Source organism: Micromys minutus (genome assembly GCF_963924665.1).
Source record: "Micromys minutus genome assembly, chromosome: 14".
Taxonomy (NCBI): domain Eukaryota; kingdom Metazoa; phylum Chordata; class Mammalia; order Rodentia; family Muridae; genus Micromys; species Micromys minutus.
In genome coordinates this window covers 47,405,100-47,416,642 of record NC_137983.1, presented here as the reverse complement: position 1 = coordinate 47,416,642, position 11,543 = coordinate 47,405,100, and the positions used below count along the sequence as shown (strand labels likewise).

At 37.6% G+C, this 11,543-nt stretch overlaps 1 protein-coding gene across 1 annotated transcript; it reads right to left on the bottom strand.

Moving 5' to 3' along the window:
• Positions 1-5,647: 5,647 nt before the first annotated feature.
• On the bottom strand, positions 5,648-11,086 carry LOC308429931 (beta-defensin 40-like; the record flags this gene model as incomplete). The annotated part of the gene is made up of 2 exons (XM_080928965.1): positions 5,648-5,808; positions 11,026-11,086. The coding sequence occupies 2 exons, from the start codon at positions 11,084-11,086 to the stop codon at positions 5,648-5,650; spliced, it is 222 nt and encodes a 73-aa protein (XP_080785091.1).
• Positions 11,087-11,543: the final 457 nt, after the last annotated feature.

The window sequence follows — 11,543 nt, the reverse complement described above, 5'->3', positions numbered from 1 at the left end:
TTCTCTTCAGCAAACAAACAACCCCCTATGATTCCTACACTTTCTTTAGGTTTGTTCTGTTTAATATAAATTTCCTTAGACTGTTTATATTGTGAAAAGTTGTTTTTTTAAAAAAAATTTCCTTTAATTATGGTGGATAGCTTTATTAGGTATATAGTCATTTAGGACTTGAAATGCATTGTTCCAACCTCTCTGGCTTTCAAAATTTCAACCAAGAAATCTTTTTCTTTTTTCTTTTGGTTTTTCTTTATATGTATTTTTTATTGTTTCCCTCCAGGTTTCAATAACGCTCTTTGTTATATATGTTTAGTGTTTTAATTTTGATAGTCCATGGGGATTTTCTTTTCTGAGTCTGTCTACTTTGTGTTTTATGTGCTTCTTATACTTGTATGGGTGCATCTTTCCATAGTTGAGGACATTTTCCTATTATATTTTTGAAGATCTGTTTCATGTCATTAATTTGGGATTTCTCCCTCATCTATGCCTATAATAGTTTTGGACTTTTTTATGGTGGCACATATTTCCTGTACTTTCCTTTTCTCTATCTATTCATCTATCTATTCATCCATTCATCCATCCATCATCCATGCAGCTATCTATCTATCTATCTATCTATCTATCTATCTATCTATCTATCTATCTATACATCTATCATTTTTACCTATCATCTGTCTGTCCATCTGTCTGTCTGTATGTCTATCTATCTATCTATCTATCTATCTATCTATCTATCTATCTATCTATCTATCTATCTATCCATCTATCATTTTTACCTATCATCTGTCTGTCCATCTGTCTGTCTGTCTGTCTATCTATCTATCTATCTATCTATCTATCTATCTATCTATCTATCTATCTTATCCTTTACTCATTTCATCTAGATCCATTGCTTTATCTCAAGTCCTGAATTTTTTATCTTCTGCTGAAGTCATTGTTTTCGAAAGGCTTTCCTCTGAGTTATGTAGTTGAGATACTGGGTTTTTAAATTTCATCTAATTTCAGCTTGTGTCCTCTTTATCTTCCCATTGAATTCTATTCTCAAGTCCTCAGTTGTCATCCTTTATATAATCAGTATTATGTTTGTACTTTCATGGGTATCACTCAGGCATTTATTCTCTTTAAGCTCTTCTTCTTTAATTTCATTGAGCTGTTATTTTGTCTGCTTTAAATTCCTTGATGATATTTATAATAGTTCTTTTAAGTTCCATGTCCTGGGGTTCGTCTGATTGGCAAACATTTATAGAGCACTGTCATGTTTCAGAGAAAAGATTGGCTTGACCATTTATATTGTTTGTATTTTTGTAGTGGGATATGGGCATGTACACTTCTTTGGTTAGTTCTAGGTCTGATATGGACAAATCAGGTTGGAGCAGAAGAGAGAATGCGTGAGAAGGTTGGGCCTAGAGGCTGGAAATGTCTTACATGGCATAAAGTCTGGTGGATAGAAGGAACTGGAATCATATATAAGATGTGACTCTTGGTTCAAGCCTGGAGTGTGAGTTATTTCTGGCTGAGTAGAAATTTGTATGTGACATTGGAGGGGGCCTGTGGATTGGGGGATAGGTACGAAAGGTCCTGGCACATGTCTAGAGGTTGATTGTGCCAGAGGTAGGGATAGACAGACTATACCAGGGCACGGAATGTGGGTCTCAGGCTAGATCTAGTGGGTTGGAGAGAGTGTGTGATTAGGGAGGGTCAGGAAAACTCACAAGTCTAGACCCTGTTGAAGTATGTAGATAGTCTGTCTGGGCAGAGAGCTTTGATGTGGTGCAAAATTTAATTTTTTAATTTTTAATTGACTTGCAAAGCAATAAACTTCACTATGCCATTTGTACTAGCTGGTTTTGTGTGTCCACTTGACACAAGTTAGAGTCATCAAAGATGAAGGAGCCTCAGTTGAGAAAATGCCTCCATGAGATCCAGCTGTAAGGTATTTTCTCAATTACTGATCAATGAGGCCCAGCCTATGGTGAGTGGTAGCATCCATCGGCTGGTGGTCCTGGATTCTATAAGAAAGCACGTTGAGTAAGCCATATAAAGTAAACTATAACCTATACTTAAACACATAAACACATGTATATGGAGGGATGCTTCTTCTTTATTTATTTACATCTAAAACACTGCTTCCCCTATTGGTCTTTCCTTCACAGAGTCCTCCATTCCCCTTCCCCTTTGAGAGGGTGGGGCCCCATGGGTATCCCCTTCACCACCCTGGCACATCTGCCAGATTAGGCACATTTTCATCAACTGCGGCCAGACGAACCAGCTAGGGAGACCGAACTGCTTGTCTGCTACACATGTTCTGAGGCTCTTATTCCAGCCTGTTTGTTCGATGGTTGGTGATTTAGACTCTGAGCACTGCCAGGGGTCCAGGTTAGTTGACTCTGCTTGTCTTTCTGTGAGATTCCCTTCACATTTAGGGTCTTCTAAAATAGCAAGTTTCCACCTGAGTTCTCTGAAAAATCTTTATCCTTCTCCATATTCCTCCTCTACCTTGCCCTATATTTTCTAACCCAATTTAAATCTCCCTGTTCCATTATTTCCCCTTAATTTTTTTACAGTTGAGTTTCCTGTGTTGTCTCAAAAAGTTTCATAATTATGATATTTGATGAATTCCTACATTCCAGAGAACGCTGATGTAGCTATAGTGGTATGTAGAACACTGACCAGTGATAGTACCTTAAGGAAGCTAGTATGTGATGGCCAAGTTACTCATATTTTGTAATACTTTCAAACTAGCAAATGTAAGAAGAGTAGAGCTCTACCCATAGTATCATTTGTCAAAATGGAGACCTGAAAACATCATTTCAGGAAACACGCTTTTCAGGTGAGTATTTGCATTATTGAATGGAGATCTTCAATAGCTACCACAAAGGACTAGCCTCCAGTCTCAGATCTCCTCTGGCTCAGATTTGGGGATATACTGCAGTTAGGAAGATGGATGGGGTAGATGTGATATTTTATTAATATATGTATTAAATTCTAAAAATTAAAAAAAAGCTTCAAAAGGACTTTTCATAATTATATACCTTATTGGATGGATGTAATATTTAGATGGAAATTCATGGTATAGAATTGTTAAATCTGGATTATAGTAAGCGGTTCTTTCCAATATTTGTATTGTGATAGCTAAGAGTCACTTTCCCATTTTATATCATCACTAGATATATTCACTCAGCTGACATGTATTTTGAGATTTTTTTTCACTCTGTCAAATTAAAAGTACATATTCTATGGACAGTATATTCTTATTTACTGTATGGCCCTGTAATGAGTAACAAGCTTTTCTTATTCATTGTTTCTATAAGTGTGACATTTCCACATGTGAATGCCTTCTTATGGTTGTATGTGTGTGATGATTGGCAGATTTTATTTAGATTAATATACTTCAGAGCCATTCATCTGTTTGCCACTGGCAGAAATCTGTTATTGTTTAATGTTGGAATGGTGTTCTGGTATATATGTATACCAAAATTTCCTTGTTACTTCATTTAATCAAGCTACATTACAGTCAATTACATGTTTTGATTATCATGAATTAGTATGATCTAGTGAATGACCACAGATATATTTTGGGCAAATTTTCTTTCACTTCTTTTGGGTATGTATTTATTAGTTCAAGGCTACAGTAGCATATCCCATGGAAGTTATTTTGAAGAACATTCACGTAAGAGTTGATGTTTACACAATAATTATGTTGACATTTCCTGCCAGAAGTCGTGTGTAAATGGTCACCAATCTGTGCATCTCTATCTTCTATCATCTCGTTTCTCTGATGATGGTCTTTTTAATAAAAAGTGAGGTGGCCTCTCATTTGGGTTTTAATATTTTAAAATAAACAATTTTATTTATTTAATAAATTTTATTTCTAGTGATTAGTAATGCTGAACATTGTTTCATTGACAACTGTCATTTTCATATCAGTCTATGAATAAATCTGTCCAGGTTCTTTGGCATTGTTTTAATTGGGTTCTTTTCTGTGTTTCTCCTTATTGTCTTATTTTATACTATAATTAGGATATTGCACACTTTTTAGATACATGAATTATTTACCCTTTGACTAGTTCCTGGTATTCTTCTTACATTGTTACTGCTTTTTTTGTGAAAAAGCCTTTTAAGTTAATTTATCTTCATTTTCTTATTTTTGCTATAAATTTATATTTTTTCTTGTGTGATAATAATTGAACTGCTTTTCTGAGAAATTTTGCACAGATTTTTGTATAATTTTTCTTGTTTTATATTGTGAGGTTTTACATTAAAATCTTCAACCAATTACTTGTTTACTTTGTATATAATATGAGACAAAAGGCTAAAAACAAAATCCAGGATTTTTATCCTGTGAGTGGCTGAGTTAAAGGCTAGATTAAATTTTTTTGGATCATAGTATGTCTACGATTACAAGGAGGATACTAATTGGAAAACAATTAGATCCTGATACCAGACTTAAGGTAGGTGGGGTTATTTTGTATCTAAATTATGAAGACCTTGGGTGAGTTTACAAAGGCTTCTTGAGGTCTTTGTACCTTTCAAAAAGACCCACCTTTACGCCCATGTTTTTGAATCCAAAACGTAGGTCCATAGAATCATCCTCTAACCACTTCTGAGGAAATCTACCTTTCTTTGGCTAAGAAACTGGTGATGGTTATTTTTAAATAAAGGTCTTCCTTGTCTTGTGTTTTTTTAGGACCTCCCCAGATCTTCTGTACTTCAGCATACATAGAGGCCTTGACTTCTAACTGGTGCATCAAGATGAATCATACTGTGTTATTCATAAAGATGTGCACTGTCTTTCTCAATACTGTTCTTACCTTTTGATTTATTGAAACTAACTTGGATATAATGTGTGGAAGTGAATATTAAGGGTGTAGGGTGTTGAAACCTGCAAATTTGGATCATGTCAGATTTAGAAATATGGTTTTAGTTAATGGATATTTTTACCTTTAATGTTGTACCTCAGTGGTGTAGAAAGGACTCAAATTCTTTGAGTAGTTATTAGGATGGACATCCAAAGCCCAGCTTATTCACTATTCATAAGTAGTCACTATTATAAAAGTATCTGTTTCCTTCTTCACGTCAGCACACAGAATTACTCTTACTCTCTGCTCACTGACACTGGGAGCCTCCTATGTGTAAAGTCTTTTCAGGTTCATGTGACAAACAAGTTAGTGGATTAAAGGTATAAAGCCATCAGTATCTCTCAAGAGTGTTGCAGGCGTCTTTTTGTTGGTCCCAACCTGGGGTGAGAATGGTGGCCAGGGATTACTAATGATTATAATTGGATCCAAAGGTAGCATGCGCTGTGGCTGCAGGGAAACTGTAAATGTGAGGGTGGTTGTGATGGTTTGATCTGAACAAGCCCCGATTGCATCAACTAAATTAGGTAGAAGTGACTCCATGCCCCTGCTTTCTACTTTTGCCACCTGGGTTAACTTCCTATATGGAGTAAGGTGGTCCTCTTGAAAAAAAATCACATTTGCTTAGTTCTTGGTTTTCTTTTTTCCTTAAGCATATAGGGGTATCTGGCCTGTTCTTCAAAGCAGGTGCCCCGAAATACCCACATTTTCTTAACACAATACAGACTGATAGAAGACTCATTTCAGTCGAATGAAGCAATACCTCAGGGTATTTTCCTTTATTAAAGCAATGGTTATACGTTGTTCACATTACTTCTGGCAAGCCAGTGACGTTTCTGGCAACAGTTGCCTTTTCCTTGATAACAGGTGCTGAGTGGAATTAAAAACCAAGGGCATTTTTGCATCTGACAGCGGTTTTTCCCTTTGATACATTTTATTGTGTCAAGACCAGCAACTGCAAGGAAAGAACAGAAAAAGTTCAGATTCTTGCTGAATCAGCAGTGATCTTTAGCATGTTTAACGAAGACACAAGACTTCTACAGACTTCTATTTATTTATTTATTTTTAACTGAACAACTTTATTTTAAAAAACAAAGATAAATATACAAATTTTAAAAGCATTTTTGCATAAAAGTATATGAATACATCTTTGTCAGTACTTGATTTTTTTAAAGGTTTGATAGTATGCCTTAAAATATTACTAGTTACAATGAGCATAAAGTACATGTAAAACAAGATGTAACCTGGAAATAGTCAAAGTTTTCTTGGTGTGTAAAGATTAAGCATACTGATTTTTCTTTGTTTTTTTTTTTTTTTGGCTTTTGTTTTTTTTGAACTTCATATAGTCTGTAAGTTGTTTCTGGGGTGTTCAGAGCTTTCTGGGGTTGGTATACCATTATCAGTGACTGCTTATTATGTCTGTTCTTTTTTTTTTTTAACAACTTTATTTTACAAAACAAAGATAAATGTACAGATTTTAAGCATTTTTTGCATAAAATTATACAATACATTTTTGTCAGTACTTTTTTTTTTTAAAGGTTTGATAGTGTGATAAAGATCCCACCAGTAACAATGAGCATAAAGTACATGTAAAACAAGATGCAACCTGGAAATAGTCAAGGTTTTCTTGGTGTGTAAAGATTTTTTTTTTTTTTTACAATGAGCAGACAGTACATGTAATACAGGGTACAACCCAGAATTTGTCAATGTGTTCTTGGTGGGTGAGGATTGAGCATGACTATTTTTTTTTTGTTTTGTTTTGTTTTCTTTATTTCTTGGACTTCATACAGTCTGTGAGTTGTTTCTGGGGCAGTGTGAGCCTCTGGGGCTAGCATCCCACTATCAGTGACTGCATATTATGTCTGTTCTTTTGTGACTGGGTTACCTCACTCAGGATGATATTCTCTAGATGCATTCATTTTCTTAAAAATTTCATAAAGTCATTGTTTCTGATAGCTGAGTAGTACCCATTGTGTAAATATACCACAATTTTTGTATCCATTCATCTACTGAAGGACATCTGGGTTCTTTCCAGCTTCTGGCTATTATAAATAGAGCTGCTATGAACATTGTGGTGCACGTGTCTTGGTTGTCTGTTGGAGCTTCTTTGGGGTATATGCCCAGAAGTGGAATAACTGGGTCTTCAGGTAGTACTATGTCCAATTTTCTGAGAAATCTCCAGACTGATTTCCAGAGTGGTTGTACCAGTTTACAACCCCACCAACAGTGGAGAAGTGTTCCTCTTTCTCCACATCCTCATCAGCATCTGCTGTCATCTGAATTTTTGATCTTAGCCATTCTGGTTGGTGTAAGGTGGAATCTCAGGGCTGTTTTGATTTACATTTCCCTGATGACTAAGGATGTTGAGCACTTCCTTAGATGCTTCTCAGCCATTTGATATTCCTTGATTGAGAACGTTTTGTTTAGCTCTGTACCCCATTTTTAATAGGATTGTTTGATTCTCTGGTGTCGAACTTCTTGAGTTCTTTTTAAACATTGTATATTAGGCTTCTATCAGATGTGGGGTTGGTAAAGATCATTTCCCAATCTGTTGGGTGCCATTTTGTTTTCTTGACAGTGTCCTTAGCCTTACAGAAACTTTGCAATCTCATTAAGTCCCATTTGTCAATATTTGACCTTAGAGCACCAACCACTGGTGTTCTGTTCAGAAAATTTTCTCCTGTGCCTATGTGTTCTAAGGTTTTCCCTACTGTCTCTTCTAATAGTTTCAGTGTATCTGGTTTAATGTGGAGATCTTTGATCCACTTGCACTTGAGCTTTGTACAAGGAGATAAGAAAGAATCTATTTTCATTCTTCTGCATGCTGAGTGCCAGTTGGACCAACACCATTTGTTGAATAGGCTGTCCTTTCTCCATTGAATGTTTACAGCTCCTTTGTCAAAAATCAAGTGACCATATATGTGAGGGCTCATTTCTGGATCTTCTATTTTATTCCATTGATCCACGTGCCTATCTCTATACCAGTACCATGCTCAATAGCCATACAGATTTATAATTATTATACTAGAAAGAACAAATGGAGAATATGTTCTTTTCTATTAATTTTGAGGCAGGTGTCTTATTTTATAGGCCTTACTGGCTTGGAATTCATTATTTAGGTCAAGCTGGCTCTGAGTCATAGAAATGCTCTTTCCTTATCCTCTCAGATGCTGGGAGTAAAGGATGGACCACCATCTCTGGCTGTAGAACCTTCTCATCAACACAACCTCTTCGGTGGGACAGGGGAGCTATGGTGGTGGGAGGAAATGGAGAGACTCTCTGCTTTCCTGCCCCTGAACTCTCTGAGAAGCATCACAGCCTAAGGACCTGACTTGATCACACTAAATCCATCTCCCCGAATTCTGCCTTATAAACTTTCTCTACATTCTACAGGTTCTGACTTCCCTTGTGTTTGATTGTTGGAAGAGCAATGTCCTAAATCTAATGTTGGCCTCTACAGTGATCATCTCCAGTCAGACCCTCAAGAGGTGACCTCCAGGTTTTGTGATCTTCTGTGGTGCAGTCTGTACTGAGAAAATTCTATGAGCAGGATTAGCGTATTTTATGTTCCCTGGTGAAATCCTTGCAGCTGATTGTCTGACATTAGAGTGAGCAGTAGAAATCTAGTTTTGAAAGCTCTCTGATAGAGATCTACATTGGTTTGATTGTTTTTTCCTAATGAAAACCTTGATCTAACTATTCCTATATGTGTTTCTTCCCTGTGTTTTTGATCATTTTGTTTGTTGTTTTAAGTGATTAGATTGACAGAATCTTGAGAGTTCCTTTGGAGACAGGCTTCTTTTATGCCAGTGGGAAGTTATCTTGATTGTATTAATTGATGGTGGGCTGACCAGTTTTAACAGTGGATGGGACCACAGCACACACTAAGATGGCCAGAACTCAAAGAAGTTAGTTGTCACAACTACAATCGAGAGAGAGAGAGAGAGAGAGACAGACAGATGCCGTAAACCCCAGAAATGCTGACATTTTTAATGGGCAGATCTTCTTACCTCAGTTAATGCAACAAAGACCTGTAGATAACCTAGACAATTCCAAACTGATATTCTCTTCCCATGCTGTTCTCAATTGCATCAAATAGACAACAATATCATGTGGATGCCGTGGGACCAGCTATTTTAAGCTCATATTGCCCTGGTTTCCCTGACATAGCATACTATATCTCTGAGTTGGAAGATAAAAATATATTTTCTACCCTTTGTTGTTTTTCTAAATATCATGTCACATAAAAAAATAAATAAACCACTCTTGGTCTCTTGCTCTCTTCTTCCTCTCTTACCAGCTTTGTCCATCCTCTCCCCAATCCCTTCCCCTTTCTCTTTCCACGTGCTCATGGCTGGCCTCTACTTCTCTACCCCTCTTCTCTATTCTCTCTCTCTGTCCCTACTACCTTCTTAACTCGCCTCCCATGCCCTAAATAAGCTGTATTCTGTACTATACCTGGTCTTATACATATGTGTGTTCTAGCATCTTGTCAAGACCAGGTGTTCATTACATCTAGAACAGCTCCAGAGAAACAACCTACAGATGTTTCAGCCTTCTCTCACAGACACAGATGCTTCTATTGAACCTGTTCCTTCTAACCTATCCTCAGATGGCTCCTTAGACCATGGACAACAAGAAAACAGTAAACTCCAAGATTGGACAAACACCCCCCACTCCTACTTTTTTAGATGCTTCAGAAATATCATTCCAATGCAAGTGTGAAGCAGTCAGACTACAATGACCGTATTCCTGCTCCACCATGGCCCTAATTTTTCTTTTTAATTAAACCAAAACAGGGGATGTTGGGATTCTGTAAACTCTACCCCTCAGTCACCTGGCAACAGCCAGGTATACTCTACCCCACAATTACCTGGCAACAGCCAGGTATACTCCACTTCACAGTTACCTGACACTATAAAAGGGGCTGCTTGACCCCCACCTCTCTCTCGGTCTCTTGCTCTTCCTCTTTTATCCCCTTTGTCCCTTCTCTCATTCCCTTCCTCCCTCTCTCCACGTGCTCATGGCTGGCCTCTACCACTCTACTCTCCTCTTTTCTCTCTCTCTCTGCCCCATGACCCTCTTAACTCCCCCCATGCCCTGGATATACTCTATTTCTATTGTAAAAATAAATAAATAAACAAACAAACCAAGGCAATTGCCAAGCAGAGGAAGATTAAACATAGTAGGACTGTTTTAAAGCCAAGGAGAAACTTAAAATTCAGTTCATTCAATGTCTCTCTGATCTAACAGATGGCAAATATGAAGTCCATTGCTCTTCACAGAGCAGAAAACCCACAGAGACAGGCCTTGGATCAGGATGGATTCTCCCAGCCCTGTTTTGATTCTCATTCTATCCGAGTACACCCCTAGCTGGCCACTGCATCCAGCTGCTCCATATTTATAATAGTCAGAAGCTGGAAAGAACCCAGATGTCCTTCAGTAGATGAATGGATACAGAAATTGTGGTATATTTCCACAATGGAGTACTACTCAGCTATCAGAAACAATGAACTCCTTAGGATGGTGATGATGGTTAACTTGATTCCTGATCTATTGGACTGTGATCTTGACTTACTGATCACTAGTCATATGACTGGGGTAAACTATCCAAGAAATAGTGATTGTAACTCTCTTTTATTCACAAAAGCATTGTAAGGAATGAGTTGAAATGACAGCCCTTGTGTTTTATTCAAGGTCTATGCTTTCTACATACAGCCTTTCAAGACTGTATCACCAAATTACCTAATCTAAAACATCAAGTTCATGGTTCCCATTAGCTAAGTGTATTGTAGTCATGTGTTAAATGGTCCTGTGAAAGGTTGTTAAGGAGTGGGTGCCTGTTTCCTGATAGAAATCTAGCCTCTTTCTGAGCTATGACTTTCTAGGGATAAGAAAGAATGGTTTCTACAAACAATATTTTCTAGATGACCATGATGAAAGGGAGTGGAAAATCTTGGAAAAATCTTTATTACTAGCTCTTCATTCTGCTTAGGCTCATTATCTGATACCTAGGATATAGGCTGAAGCCCTAGGTGCCAGTTGGCTGCAGGATGTTGACCCTAGGAATGCTGTCCTGATAACTCCTCAGATCCCAAACTCATTTTTTCACCTGTTCTATGGCCCAGTGTACCCAGGTCTGGTCAGGGGTCCAGCGGGTCTTGGTACTTACCTGGGTTAATCTGGAAGCAGGACAGAAAGAGGATCAGCAGCAGAAAGCAGGCTCTCTTCATGCTTGATGCACACTGAGCTGATTAAAGACAAGGCCAGATCTGGAAAGCTCAACTCACAAATGAACCCAGAGCACAGAATCCATCCATATTAATAGAGAGGCAGGATCACGTTACCCCAAAGTTGAAGTTTAAGGAGAGATGGCAATCTAGAGTGACTGACCAATAGCTCTACAGTGTTTATCAAGAGGCATCTCAAATCCTGAAATAATTTTGTCTTTGTTGACTGGGCCTAGATTTTGCTCCCATCCTGGAAGTGCTAATTACCTTTTATCTAAACAGGACTCATAAACGTTTTATAGAGCATGCACAATTTCTTTAAATTACGTTTACCACCAAGATTTTAAAATTTATCGTAAGTACACATTGAATGGTTTCACTCATAGTTTGTTCCCTGGTGTATTTACAGTGCATGACATGGATAGGAGGCAGACGGAGATGTCTTCCCCAGACTTTCATG